The sequence below is a fragment of the Scyliorhinus canicula genome, chromosome 3, assembly GCF_902713615.1.
Source record: "Scyliorhinus canicula chromosome 3, sScyCan1.1, whole genome shotgun sequence".
In the NCBI taxonomy this organism is placed as follows: Eukaryota; Metazoa; Chordata; class Chondrichthyes; order Carcharhiniformes; family Scyliorhinidae; genus Scyliorhinus; species Scyliorhinus canicula.
The window spans coordinates 134785411-134811328 of record NC_052148.1 but is presented as its reverse complement, the minus strand read 5'-3'; the positions used below and the strand labels follow the sequence as shown (position 1 = coordinate 134811328).

General features: G+C 50.1%; 1 protein-coding gene across 1 annotated transcript in view; it reads left to right on the top strand.

Moving 5' to 3' along the window:
* LOC119962979 (beta-klotho-like) overlaps window positions 1-25918 on the top strand; it is a 43439-nt gene that overhangs the window by 1983 nt on the left and 15538 nt on the right. The window contains exon 2 of the mRNA XM_038791397.1: window positions 22257-22755. Within this exon, the coding sequence (XP_038647325.1) occupies window positions 22257-22755 (499 nt within the window). The remainder of the gene's footprint in view (window positions 1-22256; window positions 22756-25918) is intronic.

Genomic DNA, 25918 nt, shown 5'->3' with positions numbered 1-25918 from the left:
TGGCACAGTGGTTAGCACTGCACCTCACAGCGCCAGGTTCAATTCTGGCCATCAGTGACTCTCTTGTGGAGTTTGCACGTTCTCCCCGTGTCTGCATGGGTTTCCTCCAGGTGCTCCGGTTTCCTCCCACAGACCACAGACGTGTATGTCAGGTGGATTGGCCATGCTAAATTGTCCCTTAGTGTCCAACGGTTAGGTGGAGTTACAGGGATAGGGCAGCGGAGTGGGACAGGGTAGAGTGTTCTTTCGGAGGGTTGGTGCAGACTTGATGGGCTGAATGGCCTCCTCATGCACTGTAGGTATTCTATGATTCTATCCTGCCAGTTGTGCACTATCCAACATGTCAAATGTATACTAGTACCATGTATGATGGAGTACCATGGGAACATTAACTACAATTTTGGATTGGAACACAAATGTACGTTTCCCATTTAAAGGTATTCTTTGATAACAATATGCAAGGGTTTACTCCAGTCCTGGTGCTTTTCAGCAACATAGTAACAAACTGTGTGAGTGGAAGTTCCTGTTTATTTTAAGTTTGTCCAGAGATTATCCTTCCACCTTTCCTGGAGTAAATATTTTGAAGTATCAAAGAGTGACCAACTGTCTCCTCTTTTATGGGATTGCCGCGTAATTGAGTCCACTGTCGCGTGTCCTGGGTTGAATGCATCCAGAACATCATTTTTCATGTAATTTGGGCAGTTAAATCTTGTGCGTGCGCAATGACTGATCTCTGACCCCTCCCTGCTTCCCTATGTCACACTGGTGTGCTTTAATGTGAAACAAATCACTATTTCGTTCATTTTTTTGTTTGGGATTTGAAGGTGCTCAGTGTTTGGGGATTGGGACTCTTCAAACGAATAGGAATTTAGGTTTGAAGTTAAAAAGGTACTGCAGTCACACAGACTCGGGTCCTGCTTATCTGCCATTTTATTAATTACTGATTAATAATTGCTGCTTATTCTCTCCCACACCTTCAAAACAAAACTAAAACCGGGGTTTTAGTTTGAATGCTTCGGCACCAAGGAGAACTTTATAGGAGGTGATCAAAGGTTTTCAGTCCAATGTTGTGCAGGTGGGGAGGGAGATGACGAGAAGGAGCAGTTTTGCAAGCAAAGAATAAACAAATTTGCCTTTAAGTAACATCTTATCAAGCTTTAAGAACTGCCAAAGTACTTCTCACCCAATGGATTATTTTTTTGAAGCCATATTGTGTAGTTAAATTTACAAAGTTGGCTTTCGCATAGTAAGATCCCACAAACAGGAAAATAACTCCAACTGCCAGAAATCTGAAATAAACAAAATCCATCAGAGATGCACAGAGGCATCATCCAGCACCCAAACAGAGAATAAAACAGGTTAATAAACAGGTTATGATGTTTCAGGTGGACAACCCTGCTGTAACCAGCTGTGAATATCCAACAGTTTCTCTATTTTGTCCCACAAATCAGACGAATGACTATTTTGGCGGTGGTGGTTATAGAAGTGTCTGCCAATATCCAGAGAACGCCATGGTCATCTTCCCTAGGCGCCAAAGGGTTTTGTTATATTTAAATAAAAATCAGATGAGGTATCAGTTTAATATCTCATCTCAAAGATAGCACCTTTGCCAAAGCGGTTCTCCCTCAGTGGTACGTTGTTGGTCTGAATTATGCTTTCAGGTCCTGGAGTATGACTTGAATCTATCATAGAACATAGAACATAGAACAGTACAGCACAGAACAGGCCCTTCGGCCCTCAATGTTGTGCCGAGCCATGATCACCCTACTCAAACCCACGTATCCACCCTATACCCGTAACCCAACAACCCCACCCCCTTAACCTTACTTTTATTAGGACACTACGGGCAATTTAGCATGGCCAATCCACCTAACCCGCACATCTTTGGACTGTGGGAGGAAACCGGAGCACCCGGAGGAAACCCACACACACAGGGGGAGGACGTGCAGACTCCACACAGACAGTGCCCCAGCCAGGAATCGAACCTGGGACCCTGGAGCTGTGAAGCATTTATGCTAACCACCATGCTACCCTGCTGCCCCTTATGCTACCCTGCTGCCCCCCATGCTACCCTGCTGCCCCAATCCTTCCAATTCAAAGTCAGCAGTGCTCCAAATGAAATAAGCTGACACCGTGCAAGGAGTGTTCCAGTATTCAAGGAAGTGGTACCTGAGGTGCCCTCATCAACAGATTAGATTAAGGGGAACCACAGTGAATCAGAGTCAGAAGAACAGAGCATGAGGATTGGAATGTAGGACTGGAGGAGCATGCAGGAGTGAAGTGGAAAGCAGGTATGGAGGGAGTTGAAACAAGAATGAGGAAAGAATGAATCCGATTCAATCGCCAGTCCATGCTGAAGTAGCTAATCGTGCCCACAATACCCTTCCCTCAATAATGTACCCACTTTTTATTCCATGTTCTCAGGATGTGGTATGTACCACTGAAAAGATCACATTTAGTGCCCACTCCAAATTGCTGTGAGAAGGTGCTACTGGGCTTTCTCATTGAAATGTTAGAGTGTTTGTTGTGATGGTATCCCCACAATAGTTAGGTAGAGAAATCCAGGATATTGATTTAGCAGTCGTGAAAGAACGATGATATGTAGCTCAGTTAGGATGGTGTGCAATGTAGACAGAACTTACACGTGATAGGATGCCCATGACACTGCTGCTTCTGTCATTCTCAGAAATAGAGGTCATAGGAGAAAGAGTGAGATACTGTTGAAGTAACCTTGCTGATTTGCTGCAGTACGTTCTTTTCTTTTTAAATTTAGTGTACCCAATTAATTTTTTCCAATTAAGGGGCAATTTAGCGTGGCCAATCCACCTACTCTGCACATCTTTGGGTTGTGGGGGTGAGACCCACGTAAACATGGGGAGAATGTGCAAACTCCACATGGACAGTGACCCAGAGCCGGGATCGAACCTGGGACCTCGGCGCTGTGGGGCTGCAGGGCTAACCTACTGCGCCACCGTGATGCTCCCTGCTGCAGTACATTCTGTAAATCACACATACGCCGACCAGAAAATAAGTTGCGACAGTGGCACCTATTGAATGAACTGTTCATTCCTAGATGTTTGAGTTTCTTCAGCGCTATGCAGTTACACATGTCCAAGAGAGTGCTGTATTCCATCAAACCTCTGACTTGAGCCTTATGGATAGTTGAGAGGCTATATGGGTCAACCATTGAGCTACGCTGCTGATATTATTGGTCCAGTTCAACTTCAGGTCGGTGGAGATTCTTAGGATTTTATGATGGAGGACCCAGCAATGATTGTGCCACTGAAGGGGGTGACTTCAATAGAGAGTAAAATTGGACTGCACGTTTAATGTGAGGTAGACCTAATCTTCTGTAGATCAAACTAGGTTCAAATTACAACCCATCTCTCTCTTGCCATTTCTGTTCTTGTCCTTAGTCCATGTAACAAATTAGTTGTGATCTGCTTTCTCAATACAGATCAGTAATTTCCTTAGGATCAACCCACCACATAGCTCCCTCCCACCCCACATCTCCACCACGTTGGCTCAATATGACACCATCCGGTGCACAACAGCCAGATGTTCAGAGGATCCTATTGCCTTTAATTGTAACAATATTTTTTTAAAAATAATTTTTATTCAAATTTTCACAAAATATCAATAACAGAAAATACTAAGAACAGAAAGAACAACCCCCCCCCCCCAGTATACAAAAAAGAAGAAATAAATTAACGCCCAACATTAGCAAAAAACAAATATACACGTCCCTTCAGCCCAAAACAAAGGCCCCCCCCCCCCCCCCCCCCTCCCAACCCCCGGGCTGCTGCTGCCGGCCTTATTTCTACCGTTCTGCCAGGAAATCCAGGAATGGTTGCCACCTCCTGAAGAACCCCTGCACTGATCCCCTTAGGGCAAATTTCACCCTTTCCAATTTAATAAACCCCGCCATATCGTTGACCCAGGCCTCCACGCTTGGGGGTCTCGCATCCTTCCACTCCGCCAGGCTACTAGGGACGCAAAGCCCAGAATACCGTCCTCTTTCACCTCCTGCACTCCCGGCTCCTCTGCAACCCCAAATATTGCGAGCCCCCAGCCCGGTTTGATCCTGGCTCCTACCGCCCTCGACACCGTCCTTGCTATGCCCTTCCAAACTTGCCCCAGCGCTGGGCATGCCCAGAACATATGGGCATGGTTTGCTGGGCTCCCTGAGCACCTAATACACCTGTCCTCGCTCCCAAAGAACTGGCTCATCCTTGTCCCGGTCATGTGAGCCCTATGCAGCACCTTAAACTGTATGAGGCTAAGCCTCGCACAAGAAGAGGAGTTCACCCTTCCTAGGGCGTCCACCCACGTCCCCTCCTCAATCTCCTCACCCAGCTCCTCCTCTTATTTACCCTTCAGCTCCTCCACCGAGGCCTCGTCCACCTCCTGCATCACTTGGTACGTTGCCGAGATCCTCCCCTCTCCAACCCACACCCCTGAGAGCACCCTGTCCTGGACCCCACGCGGCGGCAACAGAGGGAACTCCGCCACTTGCCGTCTGACAAACGCCCTTACCTGCATGTGCCTAAAGGTGTTCCCCAGGGGAGCCCGAACTTCCTTTCCAGCTCACCCAGGCTCGCAAAATTCCCGTCTACAAACAGGTCCCTCAAGCTCCTAACACCTGCCCTGTGCCAACTCAGGAACCCGCCATCAATTCTCCCCGGGACAAACCAGTGGTTCCCCTGTATCGGGGACCCCATCGAGGCCCCCACCTCCCCCCTGTGCCGTCTCCACTGCCCCCAAATTTAGCCGCCACCACCGGGCTCGTGGTATACCTCGTTGGAGGGAGCGGCAGCGGCGCCATTACCAGCGCCTCTAGGCTCGTGCCCACACAGGACGTCATCTCCATCCTCTTCCATGCTGCCCCTTCCCCGTCCATTACCCACTTACGCACCATCGCTGCGTTGGCAGCCCAATAATACCCACAAAGGTTGGGCAGCGCCAGCCCCCCTCTATCCCTGTCCCGCTCCAAGAACACCCTTCTCACCCTTGGGGTCCCGTGCGCTCACACAAACCCCGTGATGCTCCTGTTAACCCTCCTGAAAAAGGCCTTCGGGATAAGGATGGGGAGGCACTGGAACAGGAACAGAAATCTCGGGAGCACCGTCATCTTGACTGATTGCACCCTCCCCGCCAGAGACAGTGGCAACATGTCCCATCTCTTGAACTCCTCCTCCATTTGCTCCACCAGCCTTGTGAGGTTAAGCTTATGCAAGGCCCCTCAGCTCCTGGCCACCTGGACCCCCAAGTACCTGAAGCTCCTCTCCGCCCTTTTTAGTGGGAGCCTACCAATTCCCCCCTCCTGGTCCCCCGGGTGTACAACGAACAGCTCGCTCTTCCCCAAGTTGAGCTTGTACCCTGAGAAATCCGCAAATTCCCTGAGAATCCTCATCACCTCTGGCATTCCCCCCACCGTGTCCGCCACATACAACAATAGGTCATCCGCATAGAGCGACACTCGGTGCTCCTCCCCACCCCGCACCAGCCCCCTCCAGTTCCTCGACTCCCTCAACGCCATGGCCAGGGGTGCAATTGCCAGTGTAAAAAGCAGGGGGGATAAGGGACATCCATGCCTCGTCCCTCGGTATAACCGCAAATACTCCGACCTCCTCCTATTCGTGGCCACGCTCGCCATCGGGGCCTCATATAACAGTCTCACCCACCTGACAAACCCCTCTCCAAACCCGAACCTTTCCAGCACCTTCCACAAGTACCCCCACTCAACCCTATCAAAGGCCTTCTCCGCGTCCAAAGCCACCACTATCTCCGCCTCCCCTTCTACCTCCAGCATCATTATAACATTCAATAGCCTCCGTATGTTAGTGTTCAGCTGCCTCCCCTTTCACGAACCCCGTTTGATCCTCATGGATAACCTGCGGCGCACAGTCCTCTATCTTCGTAGCTAAAATCTTTGCCAACAGCTTGGCGTCTACATTTAAGAGTGAGATCGGCCTATATGACCCACACTGCAGGGGATCCTTGTCCCGCTTAAGGATCAAGGAAATCAGCGCCCGAGACATCGTCGGAGGCAGAGCCCCCCCCTTCCCTTGCCTCGTTGAAGGTCCTAACCAACAGGGGCCCAGCAGGTCTGCATACATCTTATAGAATTCGACCGGGAACCCATCCGGCCCCGGCGCCTTCCCCGACTGCATGCTCCCTATCCCTTTGACCAGCTCCTCCAGCTCAACCGGCGCCCCCAGTCCTTCAACCTGTCCCTCCTCCACCCTCGGAATCTCAGCCGGTCAAAAAGCGCCCCATCCCCCCCTCCTCCACTGGGGGTTCGGACCGATACAGTTCCTCATAAAAGTCCCTGAAGACCCCATTAATGTCTACCCCCCTTCGCATCACATTCCCTCCCCTATCCTTAACTCCACCAATCTCCCTGGCCACATCCCGCTTACGGAGCTGGTGCGCCAGCATCCTGCTCGCCTTCTCCCCATATTCATACACCGCTCCCTGTGCCTTCCTCCACTGAGCTTCCGCCTTTCTGGTGGTTAGCAAGTCGAACTCAGCCTGGAGACTACGCCGCTCCCTCAGCAATCCCTCCTCCGGAGCCTCCGTGTATCTCCTGTCCACCCTCACCATCTCCCCCACCAGTCTCTCCCTCTCTCTCTGCTCTCTCCTCTCCCTGTGGGCTCGAATGGAGATCAGCTCCCCCCTAACCACCGCCTTCAGCGCCTCCCAGACCATCCCCACTCGGACCTCCCCATTATCATTGGCCTCCAGGTACCTCTCGATACATCATCGAACCCGCCCGCCCACCTCCTCATTCGCCAGCAGACCCACCTCCAAGCGCCAAAGCGGGCGCTGGTCTCTCTCCTCCCCCAGCTCGAGGTCCACCCAGTGCGGGGCGTGGTCAGAAATGGCTATCGCCGAATACTCAGCATCCTCCACCCTCGCAATCAGCGCCCTACTCATAATGAAAAAATCAATCTGGGAATAGGCCTTATGCACATGGGAGAAGTATGGAAATTCCCTGGTCCTCGGCCTCGCAAACCTCCATGGATCCACCCCTCCCATCTGGTCCATAAACCCCCTCAACACTTTAGCCACCGCTGGCCTCCTACCTGTCCTGGACCTGGATCGATCCAGTGGCGGATCCAGCACCGTGTTGAAATCCCCCCCCCATTATCAGGCCCCCCCGCCTCCAAATCTGGAATCTGGCCCAACATGCGCCTGCTGAAACCCGCATCGTCCCAATTCGGGGCGTATACATTGACCAGCATCACCCGCTCCCTCTGCAGCTTACCGCTTACCATCACATACCTCCCGCCGCTGTCTGCCACCACCATCAACGCCTCAAACGACACCCTCTTCCCCACCAGGATCGCCACCCCCTGATTTTTTTGCATCCAGCCCCGAATGAAACACTTGGCCTACCCATCCCTTCCTCAATCTAACCTGATCCGGCACCCTCATGTGCGTCTCCTGAAGCATGGCCACATCCGCCTTCAGCCCCTTCAGGTGCACAAACACGCGGGCCTGTTTGACCGGCCTATTCAGCCCCCTCACATTCCAGGTTATCAGCCGGATCAGGGGACTATCTGCCCCCCTCCCCCGTCGACTAGCCATTCCCTTCCTCAGTCCGCCACTTGCCCGCGGGGGGCCCGCTGAGCCCGTTCCCCATGGCGACAGACCCTCATCCCAACCTCCTCTACATGCTCCAGCTACTTCTCGGCCATTCCAGCAGCAACCCGGTCCCCCCTATTCCCCCCCCCCCCCCCCCCCCCGCCAAGCCGCCCCACCCCTCCCAAGCTAGGGCTCCACCTAGCTGCGTAACCCCTTCCATTGTACTTCCGTAAGTCAGCCGACTCCTGCTGACCCCGGCTGCTCCCGCGACCCCAATGACACTCCCCAGTGCAACACAACCACTGCGCCCCCCCATGCCAGCCCCGCCCACTGCTCCTCCAGCGCGGGAGAGAAGCCCGCGCTTCCATACCGAGGCCCCCCCCCCCCCGACCCAACACGCAGGAAAAGACGGGTACATGACCCAACAGGACCGCAAACCACTCCCAAACTCTCAACCAGTTTTTAAAAAAAACAGACGTGACAAAACGCCCAAGTAAACAGATAACAGTCCCAAAAAAGCGAAAAAGAAGAACAGCAAAAAGACATCATCAAATAGAACCGATAAAAGCGAAAGGATACCAAGGAGGACAAAGCCTCCTGGGTACACCGTTACCCAGCCCCCAGTCCTCAGTTCAAGTCCTGCTTCCCTCCCTGGACGAAAGCCCAGGCCTCCGCCGGAGAGTCGAAGTAGAGCTGGCGGTCTTTATATGTGACCCAGAGGCGTGCCGGCTGTAACAGGCCAAACTTGACCCCCCTTCTTGTGGAGCACAGCCTTCATCCGATTAAAACCAGCCCTTCTCTTTGCCACCTCCGCACTCCAGTCCTGGTAGATCCTGACCTCCGCATTCTCCTACTTACTACTCCTCTCCTTCTTCGGCCATCTCAGCACACACTCGCGGTCGGCGAAGCGGTGAAAACGGACCAGCACCGCCCGAGGCGGCTCGTTTGGCTTGGGTTTCCTCAGCAGCACCCGATGGGCATCCTCCAGTTCCAAGGGTCCCTGGAACGACCTCGCACCCATTAGCGTGTTCAGCATCATAGACACATAGGCCCCCAAATCCGAACCTTCCAGCCCCTCTGGGAGGCCTAGAATCCGCAAGTTCTTCCAACAGGCGCGGTTCTCCGTCTCCTCAATCCTTGCTGACCACTTCTTGTGGAGCGCCTCGTGCGACTCCACCTTCACTGCCAGGCACAGGAGTTCGTCCTTGTTCTCCGAGGCCTTTTGCCGAAGCTCTCGGATCTCTGCACCCTGAGTCGTCTGGGTCGCCATGAGCTTGTCCAGGGAGGCCTTAAGCGGTTCCAGGATCTCTGCCTTCAGCTCCCTGAAGGAGCGCTGAAGCAGCTCCTGCTGCTCCCGCGCCCACTGCTGCCACGCTGCTGATTCCCCGCCCGCCGCCATCTTGCTTTTCCTGCCTCGCACCTTTCTCTGCTCCAAAGCCGATTTTTTAACCGCTCCGCTCCTGGTCCAGGCCATCCACCGGCGGAGAATCTTAGAGGAAGTGTTCCCACACGGGGAAAAGTCCAACCAGTACCGCTGCGGTCCCTTAAAAGAGCCCAAAAGACCGAAAATAGCAGGAGCTACTGAACGTGCGGCTTAGCTCCGCATCACCGCAACCGGAAGTCTAATTGTAACAATATCTTGAACGACTTAAACATATTCCTGCCACCACAGCTTAAGGCAGCAAATACACTGAGAATTTCATTCAAATTGGACAGGAGCATTTATTCTCGGCACATGTGGTGCCTGTCACAACATTGCTGGAAATAGATGGAAAGCGAAAACCCCACATGGAGAAACAAGATATTTTCCATTCTCCTGTGAGTTCACTTGCATACTCTTTTTCTGCCTATTGTTTTTCATTCTTGGATCATCCAGGAACTGTGGATGGTTCAAAAATTGTGCCAAAAATCTGCACTTGTACATAATAACAGGTACTAAGTCATTGTAACTATGGGCGCAATTCTCCAGCCTCGTTATCCTCTTGCTCAAGTGAAACCCATCCTGTCAATAGCCAAAAACGAGAATCGTGCCAGGCAGCAAATGGTTTGCGATGCAACTTGCCCGCTCCCGCAGGCGAATTCAGGATCTCGTCATAGTGTGGCAAGAAACCAATTATCACCACTTAAGCCCAATTTCCATACAATTAATGGGAGCCACCCCTTATCCTATGGCCTCCTGTCATTCAGCGGCCTCCCCAGCAACGGCTCACACTGGCGCCGATTAGTACTCCTTTTGAAAAATGTGAACCTGGCAGCACGGTAGCATTGTGGATAGCACAATCGCTTCACAGCTCCAGGGTCCCAGGTTCGATTCCGGCTTGGGTCACTGTCTGTGCGGAGTCTGCACATCCTCCCCGTGTGTGCGTGGGTTTCCTCCGGGTACTCCGGTTTCCTCCCACAGTCCAAAGATGTGCAGGTTAGGTGGATTGGCCATGCTAAATTGCCCTTAGTGTCCAAAATTGTCCTTAGTGTTGGGTGGGGTTGCTGGGTTATGGGGATAGGTGTTGACCTTGGGTAGGATGCTCTTTCCAAGAGCCGCTGCAGATACGATGGGCTGAATGGCCTCCTTCTGCACTGTAAATTCTATGTAAGGGCTTCTGTGGGGAGCCGAGGAGTGGGTAGCCATCTTTGCTCACAGGCAAAGTGCCCAGGGGGCGTTTGGCTTGTCAGCCCAGTGCTCGGCAGGGGATGGGTTGCCATGGGAGGGTGGGGGGTGCTGGGGAGGCATCTGGGGTGCAACCGCATGTGGCGCCTCCATACCAACCCCTGGATCATGTGTACCCATTCCTGGGACAACCCTTGTCCCTGCCTGCCTGCACCATTGACCACCCATAACCCCCACTGACAGTCAAGGCCTCTGGCCATGCAGCTGAAGACTATCTCGAATAGGGAATTGGCAATCATGGTTAAGGGAGCTCTTCACACAATCCAAGTGGATTCCCATGGGTGGGCGGGTCATGTAGCATGTGGGATTCTTTGCCCAGAATCCCAATCACACCTTTATCCCTGGACACTCTGCCTGAACACTGCAGGAAGCAACACCAGCTGTGCCGTCCTGTCTCATGTACTGGCTGTGAGAGGCAGCCTCATCAGACGGGTGGAACTCGGGGAGCTGGTGGCCACCATTGCCGCCCCATGGGACAGGTCCGGGTTGGCTCAGCTCCCCCTCTCCAATGTAGGTGCCCATAGGGCCCTGGGGTTCACCTTGGGATGGAAGGGAAGCTGGTTTGAGCCCGAGCTGCCCCTACATTATCTGTCTCTGCCAGCCCTGGCAGTTCCCCATGGTCCGCTCCATCGTGTCAACGCTCTCAGCGATGCTCCTCAGTGACTGGGCCATGCTCTGCAGCGCCTCAGCCATGCCCATCTGAGAGCGGGACATGTCCCGTAGAACCTCATCAAGGTCAGCCTGGTACTGGGTCACATCCCCCAGCGAGTTGGACATTCTGCTGAGACCCTCAGCCATGGCTGTCACCGACTGCGCGACGCCTTGGACTCCTTCGCTCATAGTGCCGACGTCATGGACCAGGCTCTCCACCTCCGTTTCACGCATTGCCGGCAACATCTCCTGCTCCCGTAGCCTCTGGGACTTCTCCAAGTGACTATGGATCTGCTGGAGTGTCGCTGACATCACCCTCTGAACGTCCCAGCCGTAACCTGTCATCTCCAACAGCTCCGGGATGACCTCTTCCACATGCTAGCATCAGGCTGGGACCCAGCTGAGTCCTGGGATCCAGCAGACCTCCGACTGCTGTCTCGCCTGGGGGCTCCTGCCTCCACCTGATGTACACCAGCAGCTGTGTGGTGCTCACCAGATTGTGACCCAGAAGCCTGACCACTACCATGTCCCACCAAGGTGCATGTATCTGCGCTGGTGGAGGAAGGGGATGGTAGCTGTCAGTCTGGGCCCACTCCTGGCGATTGTTGGAGAGCTTGTCCTGAAGAGACAGAGAGGGCATTGTTAGCCACACACATGTTCACAGTGGTGGGAGGGGGCGTGAGAAGGAGGGCTTGAAAGGGGAGGGGGTAGATGCTCCCGTGGGGGAATGGGGAGTGGTCTCAGGGGGTTGGGGGGGAGGAGGTTGTGTCGAGGGGGTGTCTGCTGTTTACCTCCTGACAGGGAATCAAGTACCGGGATCAACTCTTTCGGTGCAACTACCTAGTGCCGTCAAGCGGAAGGGGTACAACACACGCACGGGAACTGTGTGCGACCTTTTCATTCTCCCTTTCATTGCCAGAGAAAGTCTGTTCAGCCACAGGAACGGGAACACAGTGCTAGGAAACGCCGATACTGAGGACTCGAAGCCTGCCCACTCCAGGGCTCGAAATGTTGCCACTTGGATCTTCCAAGAGAATATTCCTGGTGTAGGTCATTGACCTTCTTCCTGCACTGGAGGCCAGCCATCCTTGTCACACCCCCTGAGCTCATTGCCACTGCCTGCTGCTCCCAGGCAACACTGACTTTCCTATGGCTTACCCTCCTTGACCCTCGGGGGGGGAACAAGGCATCCCTCCTGCCCTTGACCGTGTCTAGCAGTCTCCGCAGGTCAGCGCCCCCAAATCTTGGGGCTGGTATCCTCGGCGTCATTGCTTCAAGCTGGCTGAGGTTGGCTGTGATGTGTTAGGCATGTTGATTCAATGTGGACTGCACTTAATACAGTGAAGCTAGAAACAGACCTCTAACGCTGAAGAAGATCCAACACGGTTTGATTCAACGATAGAACTAATGTACATATTCAGCTGTGGGCCGACACTATGCTGAACTGACTGGAGATCTTGTATTAGCCTGACCAGACTTACTAGCTACCGCATGGTGTTTGCACTGGCTAGCTCGTGGACTCTGACTGTCTCAGTGGCTGGGTCCAGAGAGAGTGGGAAACCTAGTGCCCTCTGGCTTTATAGTGGTAGTGTCCTGTCTGGTGATTGGCTGTTCTGTGCTGTGTGCTTACTGGTCATCCTGTGTGTCAATCACTGGCTGTCTGCGCTCCATTATGTACATGAGTGGATATTATGACAGGCTGAGCAAGTGCAGCTTATTACTTTTCAACCTTGTTAGCGATGGGCTGGCGACCGTGGTGACAGCGAATCAGCTGGTGAGCCTTCATTTGCGGCAAGAAACCCGTGAGGCCTCGTTAAGTGGACCAATTAACATTGAATAGCATTGCCAGTCTCACTGAGCCAGCAATTCCTACTCGCTACAGCACTTAGAAATCTTTCCGCAGAATGGCGCCTATGTTTCACCAACTGAACTGTTTTCAAATTTAGTTACCCTTTTAGTTTAAACGGCAGTACTGCACCACCTAGTGATCAGTGACGGGAAAATACCAATCACCTCAGGAGAAAGATTTTTGAAATGGAATTCCTAAAAGTTTCAATGCAGTGTACAACTGAAAAGTTACACAGTGCCACTGGTATTACTTTCTGAAATGAATGGCGCAATTCAGCAAAACAATTTCAGAATATGGTTTTGGGCAGGTTTAGTAGGTTCTTTCTCGGCTGGCTGTTCAACTACACTTTGCCTTTTTGTGGCCTTGGTGAGGAACATCCCATTGAGGCTGCAATTTAGGCACAGGGATATTGTTGCATGACTAATCCAGAGAGCCAGGTGGGGATCTGGATTTAAATCTCACCATAGCAAATGGTGGAATTTAGAAACGCAATAAAACATCTGGAATTGAAAGTCTAACGATGACCATGAAACCATTGCAGATTGTCAGAAGAACCCACCTGGATCACTAATGTCCTTCCTTACCTGGTCTGGCCGACATGTGACTCCAGACCCACAGTAATGTGTTTGACTCTAAATGCCCTTTGAAATGGCCGAGCAAGCCACTCAGTTGCATTCAACTGCTACAAATGGGGCAAAAAGGAATTAAAGCAGACGGACCACCCGGCATTAACCTAGGTACCAGAAATGACAACAGCAAACCCAGCCCTGTCGACACTGCAAAGCCCTCCTTACTAACACCTGGGGTCTTGTGCCAAAATTAGGAGAGCTGCAGGAGGACATGCCGGGAGCAACACCAGGCATTCCGAAAAATTATCTGTCAACTTGATGAAGCTACAACACAGGATGATTTGTGTGCCCAATAACATAAGCAGCAAGTAATAGACAGAGCTAAGCAAATCACACAGCCAATGGATCAGATCTAAGCTCTGCAGTACTGCCACATCTTGCCATGAAAGATGGTGGACAATTAAACAACTCACTGGAGGAGGATAGTTCCACAAATATCGCCATCCTCAATAAGGCAAGGCTGATGCATTAGCAATAATCTTCAGCTAGAAGTGCCCAGTGGATGATCCATCTCGGTCTCAGATATTTGTCTTCAGCCAGTACAATTCACTCCACGTGATATGAAGAAATGGCTGAAGGCACTGGATACGGTAAAGGGCCCTGAAAATATTCAGGCAATAGTACTGAAGACTTGAGCCCCAGAACTTGCCACGCCCTTGGCCAAGCTGTTCCTGCACAGATATAACACTGGCATCTACTCAGCAATGTGGAAAATTGCCCAGGTCTGTCCTGTACACAACAGGACAAATCCAACCTGGCCAGTTACCATCCTATCAGACTACTCTCCACCATCAGCAAAGTGATGGAAGGAGTCATCAACAGTGCTATCAAGCAGCACTTACTCTAGCAATAACCTCCTCACGGATGCTCAGTTTGGGTTCTGCCAGGATTACTCAGCTCCTGACCTCATTACAGCCTTAGTTCAAAAATGGGCAAAAGAGCAGAATGCCAGAGGTGAGGTGAGAGTGACTGCCTTTCAAATAGAAAAATAGGTGAATTTTTCAGTCAAACAGTAGCAAGCTTTAAACAACAGGTAGAAAGGTTGTCAGAGGAATATATTCTTCATTGGTTCTTTGCCCAACACCATGAATAGGGCAGAAGGAAGGCAAGCTCTGATTGCACCCAAGCCGGAATAGGCAGTGAACCCCATGCTGTTGTCACCAATCTGATCTACACCAGCCATCCAGCCAACTGGCCCTCCCTCCAAGGAGTTTGGGTTGCTGTGGCAACATACACTTTTCCAGGAGCTATGAATTGTAATGGTGGAGGCTCCAATTTTGATTCATTACGTGGCTGACAAGGAATTTCTCCCACTCCTACCGCCTACCATTTAGATTTTTGATTAGCAAGGGGGTGAAAGATCATTGGGGGAGGCAAGAATGTGGGGTTGAGATTACAATCAGATCAGCCATTATCTTATTGAATGTAAGAACAGGCTCAAAGGGCTGAGTGGCCTCCCGGATTGGATTGGTTTATGCTGCTAGTACGTGTTAATTGCTGTGTGTTGGAATAATTTAACGGTTGGTATTTAGCCTGTGTTTTTTATTAATTCTTGGGATGTGGGCACTGCCGGTTGTTCCACCATTTGTTGCCCATCCCTAATTGCCCTTGCACTGAGTGGCTTGCCAGGCCATTTCAGAGTAATTAGGAGTCAACAGAATCTCTGCATTGGGCTGCGTAATTAATTCAAAATCCTTGCCATCAGGTCCTGGGGTAGGAAGTGAACCTGGAACATCTGGCTTAGAGGCAGGGACACTGCATGACAAAATCTCCACCTGAGGAACGTATAAAGGAAATAAAATTGAAGCTAAGAAAATAAATATTCAATGGAACCATGGTTCAGAGTCTAGTTCTTATCGGAAGTAACTTGGATGAGAGTCAATTAAACGCATTAGAATTGAATGGATGGATTTGAATGCTAAAATGTCATGGATAGGAAGTTGGAGCCAGCACAATGTGAAACCTACAATATTTCTATTAGACTATCATGTTGCATCTATAATACAATCAAAGCAAGTCCATTCAAATATTGACAAGACAGTAGTACGTTTCACAGTTGTAATTCAATATTCAGAAACTCCCTAATGATTAAGTAAAAGAAGCCCCTCCTCAGTGAGGAATGGAGACAAGTGGACTTGAAGTGCACAAGTTTAATCATTCATTTGTACTGACATCACTGAAGCCATAACATCAGTTTTCACATGTACTTTGACAATATCGAGCACGATCTTACCATTACCCCTCTTGACCTCTCTGCTGTTTCAGATTTGTCATGCTGTTTGTATGACATCCACTATTGGATGAGTGGAAAGTTCCTCCAACTAAATCTGGGGAAGACCAAAGGCACTGCCTTCTGGCATAAACTCCATTCCTTAGCCACCGATTCCGGTCCCCTCCCTGGCCGCTGTCTAAAGCTGCAGCAGACTGTTCTCTGTAAACTCCTCCAGCCTTACAACCCTACAAGATCTGTATTCCTCCAATTCAGGTCTCTTGTACATCCCAACTTTCATTGCTCTGCATTGACAATCATGTCTTCAGCTGTCAAAGTCCCTACCTAAGCTCTGGAATTCCCCCCCCCCCCCCCCCCCCCAGCCCTCTCAGCCTTTCCTCCTCTGACTTCCCTTATAAATTATCTTCTGGCCAAGCTTTTGGTCACCTGCCATAACCTGACTTGATGTCAAATTTTCCTTGCAAACGCTCTTGTCCAGTGCCTAGGGATGTTTTACTGCATTGAAGGCACTATATAAGTGTAAGTTGTTGCTGCTAATTTAGCTGATCTCAGCTGAGGCAGTATGAAATCTCTGAAATGCCATTTGGCCCTGACTTAGGGAGGTTTCCTGACCAGTATACTATCTTACCTTTTTTGAATAGTACTCGGGTAGATATTTGATGGAGACAGGATTGGACTTGGCTGTGTCTCCGCCACAATTTTTCTTGGGGCTAAATTTCTCTTTTTTATTATATTACCAGCAGATGTTCATCCTTCCAGTGTTACATCATCATGACTGTTGTAACACCGCCAAGGCCAGGGTTCATACAAACTCTAATTTATTTGGATAAGGAAAAGAGCTGCAGCGTACAGTGCTTGCATCCCAACCATCGGGAAGGCCGGCCCGGTTCTGGGCTGCAGGTTTTAAACTCCCACCAACCAGTTCCAATTGAGTGAGCCTCGGCCTGCTCAATAAGGGAATTCATATTCCATGAACCCCCACGGGAAGATCGATCAACGATCCCCCATGGCCTTTGCGGTCGTCATAACAGCCCTCCCCCTCAAGTCCGTTTCACCTCTGATGCTTCCAGAGCAAGGAGTCTCCTCCACCTCTTCACACTCTACCTCGAGTCTGTGGCAGACCGAGCCGGATCAGGAGATGTGAAGCAGATCGGCCATTTTTGCTTCCACAGGGAGGGCCTAAGGGTCACCGACGTTGGTTATCTTCGGTATTGGCTATCGGGGGAACCTCTAATCCTTCGGCCTCCTTACCTATAACCGAGGCCTCACAATCGGGAGAGATGAGCAACGGATCTTCTACGGCGGTTGCCTTGCTCTAGCAACGGCTACCACTGGGGCTAGAGGCAAGGCCTCAATAGGGGCAGGCTCCTACCTCTGAGGTGGTCCAGTTGCTTTCTCAGAACTTTGTCTAGACCTTCACCTTGTAGGATACAGGCCCCATTTTTCTAATATGACTCCAGGAACCCAACTGGAGCCTTCTCCGAAATTCCAGATGTAGACTGTGTCACCAGTCTAAAACATTCTTTTGGATCTTATAGCATTATGATTTCTCTTTTGATTTTTCTGTTGGGAATCCACCCTCCCAGCCAAATTGGGAAATAACAAACTTAGCCTGGTCCAAAGCCATCCTCCCATCAATGGTTCTGCCGGTGCGACTGCTGTTGTGGTTCTGTAATCAAATAAGAACTGTTCCAACCTAGTTTCTATAGGTGCCGCCGGCTGCTTCTTCATACCATTTTTAAAAGTTTGCACAGCTCGCACTGCCAAACTGTTGGATTATGGATGATATGGCGCCATCCTAATGTGCTTGATGCCATTTTATTTCATGAAGGCCTGGATCTCTCACTGGTGAAGGCTGTGCCTTTGTCAGAGACATCCGGGATGTCATGTATACAAAGCTTCTGTCAAAGTTTCTCATTTGTGGCATGGGCTGTCTTGGAGGCCATGCAATAAATCTTCATGCGCTTGGAATGCACATCCACCAAGATCAGGAACATAAAACTCAAGAAATGTCCGACGAGTCTATATGCCCTTGCACCCATGGCCTGCCTGGCCACTTCCATGGGTGTCGGGAGGCCGAAGGGGGCAGTTTTTGGATTTCCTGGTATAGGTTACATTGTTTCACCAAGTTCATGATGTCCGTGCTGAGCCCTGGCCACCAAATGTAGCTCTTGGCGAGCATCTTCATTTTGGAAACCCCAGGTGGCTGTTATGTAGCTCCATTAAAAGTGGACGCTCCCTGGGTGGAGAACAAGTACCAAGGATTCCCATAGGATTATACCACCCTCAACATTAAGTCTTTCTTGCTTAGTGAGATATGGCTTCATGAGAGTTGTCTTCTGATCCTGCTGCTCATGTGTTTCAGGTTTGATAACATCGGGTCTTTTAGTGTCCAAACCTTGATTTGTTTCATCGATATAGGTAGGGTTTCTAAGAAATTCATGGTCATTGTGACCTCTGCTAACACGGGCAAAGCAGCCGGGCTTGTGGGCAGAGGGCGATGACTCAAGGCACTAGCATTGGCTATTCGTGATCCAGGGCAATGCTCTAAGGAATATTTGTAGACTGCCAATAACAAGGCCCAACATTGTATTCAGGCAAAGGCGATAGGAGGGATTGTCCTAACTTCTTTAAATGGCCCAATAGAGGCTGGTGGTCTGTCTCTATCACAAAATACCTGCCATAGACATACTGGCGAAACTTTTTACGCTAAATATAACCGCCAAGCCTTCCTTCTCAATCTATGAGTAGAGCAGATCTGCATCTAAAAGATGTGGCAATAGGTCTTTCTGTGCCATATTTCCAACAGTGCAAGAGTACTGCCCCAACTCCATAAGGAGAGGCATCACACATCATTATGAGCTCCTTCTTTGGATCATAATGAGCCTGTCAATCATTTGATATTAGCTGCCACTTTACCCTGTCAGAGGCCTCATCTTGTGGCGCCTCCCAAGACCATTTCTGGTATTTCTTCAAGAGCAGATGTAATGGCGGCAGCAAGGATGTCAAGTTCCCATAACAATTGATTCAATTAGCTTTCTGTGGCATTTCGTGGGACAGACACTTCCCTAATGGATTTGACATTAAGTGTCATCTACTGACCATGACCCGCTGGAATCGGGGTGGGACGCAGCAGGTAGATCCCATGGAGAGGCCTACCCTGGGATTCCAAAGGGCCATGGTGCCTCGCAGGATCTAACCAGTCTCACACGATTAAGTGAATTTAAACCCACTTAGCCATGTGCTGGGTTGAACGGCCACTCGGCATCTATCGGCCTCGCTGAGAAGACCCCAGCCGAGCGCCGATTAATAGTGGTCCCCACAAATGGGGACCAGGCATACCAGAACTTGAGGAGGGTTTCCAAGGCGATCAGAGGCCAGCGGGTGGTCAGCCTCTGGACAGGTTGGCACTCTGGCACTGCTGGTGCCTCCTGGGCACCTTGGCAGTGCCAGCCTGGCAACCTAGCAGTGCCATCTGGGCACCCTGCCAGTATGTGGTGGGGTGCAGGGGGGCTCTAGGACCCCCAAACAGGTGAGTTGGGGCATTGGGGAGGTCCAGGGGCTGTGTCAAGAGATTCAGAAATTGTGGTGCCATTTAAAAATGGTGTCCCGACCATTTCCTTCACTGAGGAGCTCCGTTCATTGGATCTCCTTAGTGCAGGAAATGACACTAAGTGTGGCCTCAGGGTGGGGTGGGGGGGGGGGGGGGGCATTCCCCAGCAGGGTCCGAAATAGCAACAAAGTACCATAGATAGTGGGTCATTCCCAGCGCCTGGAGCGCCATGAACAAGCCCGCTAATCCCGCCGAGAACGGACTCTGATTTTTTTCCCGGTTAGATCTTGCCCCTTTGTCTTCCACTGGGTGCAGGCCTTTTTTGTCTACCTGGCAATCTAGATAGGTTACTTCACTTGCAGTGGAAAACACAATTCACTCTTTTAAGATGTGCCTCTGCTGTTTTGAAAATGGCAGCAAGACCTCATTAAGCTTTGCTAGTTACTCCTGCTCAGTAGTCCCTGTAATCAAAATCTCATCCAGGTACACCACCACCTTAGATAACCCCTGAAGTATATTCTCCATGACTCTCTGAAATGTGGTGCATGTCGACAGATCCTTATGGGTATTAATCATGATGTATTTACAGTGGGAATTCTTACAACACCAGGTTAAAGTCCAACAGGTTTGTTTTGAATCACCAGCTTTCGGAGCACTGCTCCTTCCTCAGGTGAGTCACTCACGTGACTTGCACATATTTGGGTTGTGGGGGTGAAACCCATGCAGACACGGGGAGAATGTGAAAACGTCACACGGACAGTGACCCAGGGCTGAGATCGAACCCAGGTCCTCAGCATTGTAGACAGTAGTGCTAACCACTGCACTACCATGCTGCCCCGTACCACATATACCTAGCAAGGACTGATGCCACAAGCCATCCCTCTCAGTGGAGAGTAGCATTCTCAAAGGGTCTCACACTGAGATGGTGAGTTTGCAGCCTGTGATTTCCCAAGGTGTTAGGATCACTAATCATAGAATCGTAGAATGGTTACGGCAGAGGAGAAGTCATTCGATCTGTCGTGTCTGCATTGGCTTTCTGCAAGAGCAATTCATCTACTGCCACTTCCCTGGCTTTCCCTACAACTCTGCAGGTTTTTCCTCTTCAGACAAATGATCCAATTCTTTTTTGAAAGCTATGATCAAATCTGCTTCCACTAGACTCTCAGGAAGTGCATTCCAGATCCTAAGCACTCATTCCCAAAAGGGAACAAAGTCCCCGAGCGAGCACGTTTTAGGCGCATGTGTCCCGGCACTCACAGTGCAGAGAAACACATGGCTATTCAAACGTTACTCGCGTTGAATAAGGGGCCTAAATGGGAACGCATGGCCAATGCCGCACCTAGCCCTGTTTTTTTTTACAACAGGGAGCTCTGCTCGCCGGAGAGGGGTCTACCGGCTTCCACGTTGCGCCGCGGCAAGATACTTTTCCGGCGCAGCGTGGCCGGAAGATTGCGCCCACTGTGTGAAAAAACATATCCTCGTTACTGTTGCTTCTTTTGTCAATTACCTTAAATTTGGGTCCTCTGGTTCTCGATCCTTCTACCATTGGAAACAGCATCTCCCTATTTACTTTGCCTAGACCCCTCATGATTTTGTACACATCTATCAAATCTCCTCTCACTCTCTCTTCTCTGAGGAGCACAGCTCATATTTTCCAATCTATCGACATAACTGAAATACCTCATCCTTGTAACTAGTCTCCTGAATGTTTGCTGCACCCTCTCCAAGCCTTCACATCCTTCCTATAATCATACAATTACCACTATAGGTTCTGGGGTGGATATTTGCATCGTGGCATATATTTATGACAATAATGTGCACTGTCCTAAAGAATAATCGTGGGTTGGATTTTAGTGGGGTGGTCCTGAACTGTTCGCCCTCCCAAAACGGAAGTTGGTCCATAGCCGACTAAAGAACAAAGAAAATTGCAGCACGGGAACAGGCCATTCGGCCCTCCAAGCCTGCACCGACCATGCTGCCTGTTTGAACTAACCCCCTACCCTTCAAAGAACAAAAACTTTTAAGAAACCTGCCCCTGAGCGATAACATAGGTCGGCATGGTAGCACATTGGTAGCACAGTTGCTTCAGAGCGCCAGGGTCCCAGGTTCAATTCCTGGCTTGGGTCACTGTCTGTGCGGAGTCTGCATGTTCTCCCCGTGTCTGCGTGGGTTTCCTCCAGGTGCTCCGGTTTCCTCCCACAAGTCCCGAAAGATGTGCTTGTTAAGGGAATTGGGCATTCTAAATTCTCCCTCGGTGTACCCGAACAGGTGCTGGAATGTGGCGACGAGGGAATTTTCACAGTAACTTCACTGCAGTGATAATGTAAGCCTACTTGTGACAATAATAAAGTTTATTATTATACATGCTGGGGGAAGGCTAAACAGAATGAGGGTCAAACTGCTACCCCTCAGTGGACAGACAGTCCCACCCTGGAGAACTGCCAGCCAACCTAATGGGCCAGCTACACCAGCAGTCCCAGCAGCACCAGAGCTCATTAATGGAAGCTGCTGAAACTGCAAGGAGACCCCGGGTAAAATATCATGGCTACTGGAGACTGGTGAATCCCGGGCTTTCATTGTGGAGAGGGACCAGAGAACCTGGAGAGGGCAGGTGAGGAGAAACAAAGACAGGGGTGGGGTTTTTTTCCGGGGGGGGGGGGGGGGGGGGGGGGGGGGGGTGGGAGAGAGCACTCCCAATGAGCACAGGGCACCCCCACCTTTTCAGAGAAGAATTTCCAAAATTGTACTTGCATTCTGGCCCGTCTGCCCCTGTCCACTGTTATATGGCAGTGGAGGCACCTTAATTTCATTGGGCAATTATAGGCCTCAATAGGCCTAAGGGCGGGCAGCCTAGACGGCGCCTTTCTCATACCACTCCGGTTTCATGCTATAGGAAACAGGTTGGGGCTGGGTGAGAAGGCAGTGGGCTGGGCACCTGTCATACTTTGTGACCCTCTCACTGAAAATACACAGGGTGGAGAGACCCTAAAGTCTAACCTCATAGCTCCATATATTGAAAAGGGGCCTTGGATCTCTGGTCAGATTTGTAATTATTAGAAGCTCAATGTTATATTGTTTTCTTCTTGCAGGCACATGCAACAGTCTGGCACACTTATGACAGGCAATTTCGTAACTTGCAGAAAGGCTTTGTGTCCATAGTATTGGGCTCCCATTGGATTGAACCAAAGAATAACAGCTTCAACTATAAAAAAATTCAGTTGTCCATGGACCTGGTGCTCGGCTGGTTTGCCAAACCAATTTTTGTGGACGGTGACTACCCTGACAGCTTGAAAACACAAATCAACCCTCCTTTACCTACGTTCACTGAAAAAGAAAAGAGTTTCATCAACGGAACTGCAGATTTCTTTGCATTTTCTTTTGGTCCAAATATCTTTCGATCACTGCAACACGATCTCCAACTTCGCGTGTCTCTGCATCTTGGACGGGTCCTGACATGGATTAAGCTGGAATACAATAACCCCAGGATCTTAATTGCAGAAAATGGATGGTTTTCTGATAGCCATGTTAAAACAGAAGACACCATTGTTATTTACCTGATGAAAAAATTCATTAATGAATTGTTGAAAGGTGAGCATATTTTAGTGTTAGCATCTGTATATCAAATAGTCAATAGACCACCTTGTCGTTTTTACCTCTGATTAATGACCAAAGACACATTATAACTATGGATACTGCATAAGAATATGACTGTAATAGAAGCAAAAATACTGCGGGGGGTAGAGATCTGAAATAAAAACAAAAAGTGCTGGAAAAACTCAGCAGGTCTGGCAGCATCTGTGGAGAGATAAACAGTTAACATTTTGAGTCCAATAAAAATAATCTGTATTGTCACAAGTAGGCTTACATTAACACGAAAATGAAGTTACTGTGAAAAGTCCCTAGTTGCCACACTCCGGCGCCTGTTTGGGAACATGGAGGGAGAATTAAGAATGTCCAAATTACCTAATATGACTCTATCTCAGAACTGAAAAGAGGCAGGAGTGTGATGGGTTTTATGCAGTTGAAAAAGAGGGAGGAGCCAAAAAAGAGGAGGTGAGTGATGGGGCGATCAAATGACAACAGTGTCATGAAATCAAAGGCAAAATTAGTAGTAATGATAGTACTAAAGAAAAAAATTGATTGATCTCATGTAGGTGTGAACCGCAAAATAAAACCTATGGAAATAGGGTTCAAACATTACTCAAACTTTACACAAGTTTGTTCTCACAAAATATTCTTGGATCATATGATGAGCAAAACTGGGAGATGAGCTTTTTTAAAAATGTTTTTAAGTAAATTTAGAGTACCCAATTCTTGTTTTTTCAATTAAGGGGCACTTTAGCATGGCCAATTCACCTACCCTGCACATTTTTGGGTTGTGGGACACGCAGACACAGGGGGAATGTGCAAACTCCACACAGTGGCCCAGGGCCGGGAACGAACCTGGGTCCTCAGCGTCATGAAGCAACAGTGCTAACCACTGTGCCACCATGCTGCCTGGGGAGTGGAGCTTTTAGTGAGTGTTGCAGTGAATTGGTACATTATCCTTCCATTTCTGGGCCTGACTCGTCACTACATGAATCCTCTGCGAAATACGTTTGGGCAGTCTTAACCCAGTTCCTAACATTTCTTAAAATTCATTTATGGGATGCAGGCATTGCTGGTTAGGCCAGCATTTATTACCCACCCTTAGTTGCCCTTCAGAAGATGGCGGTGAGTTGCCTTCTTGAACCAGTGCATTCTGTGAGGTGTAGGTGCACCCACTATGCTGTTAGGGATGGAGTTCCAGGATGTTCCCCAGTGACAGTGAAGGAATGGATATATTTCCAAGTCAGGGTGGTGAGCGACTAGAAGAGGAACCTCCAGGTGGCGGGGTTCCCAGGTATCTGCTGCTCCTGTCCCTCAGCTGGTAGTAGTTGTGGGTTTAGAAGATGCTGCCGAAGGAACCTTGGTGAGTCACTGCAATGCATCATGTAGATGGTACACATGGCTGCCACTGTTCGTAGGTGGTGGAGGGTTTGAATGTTTGTGGAAGGGGGAGCAATCAAGCAGCTGCTTTGTCCTAGATCGTGTCGATCCTCTTGACTGTTGTTGGAACTGGTGTCACTGAATTTACATGGGCATATAAGGAAACGTCATAAACATAAGAAATAGATGCAGGAGTAGAAAATTCAGTCCTCCAGCCTGCTGTGTCATTAATATCATGGTAAGAAGTCTTACAACACCAGGTTAAAGTCCAACAGGTTTGTTTCAAACACGAGCTTTCGGAGCACGGCTCCTTCTTCAGGTGAATGGAAAGGCTTGTTCCAGAAATGTTTATATAGACACAGTCAGAGATGCCCCGGAATGCGAGCACCTGCAGGCAATCAAATCATCAAAGATGCAGAGAGAGAGGTAACTCCAGGTTAAAGAGGTGTGAATTGTCCCAAGCCAGTTCAGTCGGTAGGCCTCTGCAAGTCCAGGCTTGTTGGTGGGGGCCGAATGTAATGCGACATGAATCCCAGATCCCGGTTGAGTCCGCATTCATGCGTGCGGAACTTAGCTATAAGTTTTTGCTCAGCAATTTTGCGTTGTCGCGTCTCCTGAAGGCCTCCTTGTAGAATGCTGACCCGGAGATCAGAGGCTGAATGTCCTTGACTGCTGAAGTGTTCCCCAACTGGAAGGGAACAGTCCTGCCTGTTGATAGTCGCACGATGCCCGTTTATTCGTTGTCGCAGTGTCTGCATGGTCTCGCCAATGTACCACGCTTCGGGACATCCTTTCCTGCAGCGTATGAGGTAGACTACATTGGTCGAGTCGCACGAGTATGCGCCGCGTACCTGGTGGGTGGTGTTTCCACGTGTAATGGTGGTGTCCATGTCGATGATCTGGCATGTCTTGCAGAGATTACCCTGGCAGGGTTTTGTGGTGTTGTGGTTGCTGTTCTGAAGGCTGGGTAATTTGCTGCAAACAATGGTTTGTTTGAGGTTGCGCGGTTGTTTGAAGGCCAGTAGTGGGGGTGTGGGGATGACCTTGGCAAGATGTCCATCCTCGCTGATGATGTGTTGGAGGCTGCGAAGAAGATGTCGTAGTTTCTCCGCCCCAGGAAAGTACTGGACGACGAAGGGTACTCTGTCAGTGGTGTCCGACTCGACTCATTGATCGACAGTTCCACCGCGCCACAGCAAAAAACCGCACCGACCTCCTCAGAAGACAAACACGGGACACCACTGACAGAGTACCCTTCGTCGTCCAGTACTTTCCTGGGGCGGAGAAACTACGACATCTTCTTCGCAGCCTCCAACACATCATCAGCGAGGATGGACATCTTGCCAAGGTCATCCCCACACCCCCACTACTGGCCTTCAAACAACCGCGCAACCTCAAACAAACCATTGTTTGCAGCAAATTACCCAGCCTTCAGAACAGCAACCACAACACCACAAAACCCTGCCAGGGTAATCTCTGCAAGACATGCCAGATCATCGACATGGACACCACCATTACACGTGGAAACACCACCCACCAGGTACGCGGCGCATACTCGTGCGACTCGACCAATGTAGTCTACCTCATACGCTGCAGGAAAGGATGTCCCGAAGCATGGTACATTGGCGAGACCATGCAGACACTGCGACAACGAATAAACGGGCATCGTGCGACTATCAACAGGCAGGACTGTTCCCTTCCAGTTGGGAAACACTTCAGCAGTCAAGGACATTCAGCCTCTGATCTCCGGGTCAGCATTCTACAAGGAGGCCTTCAGGAGACG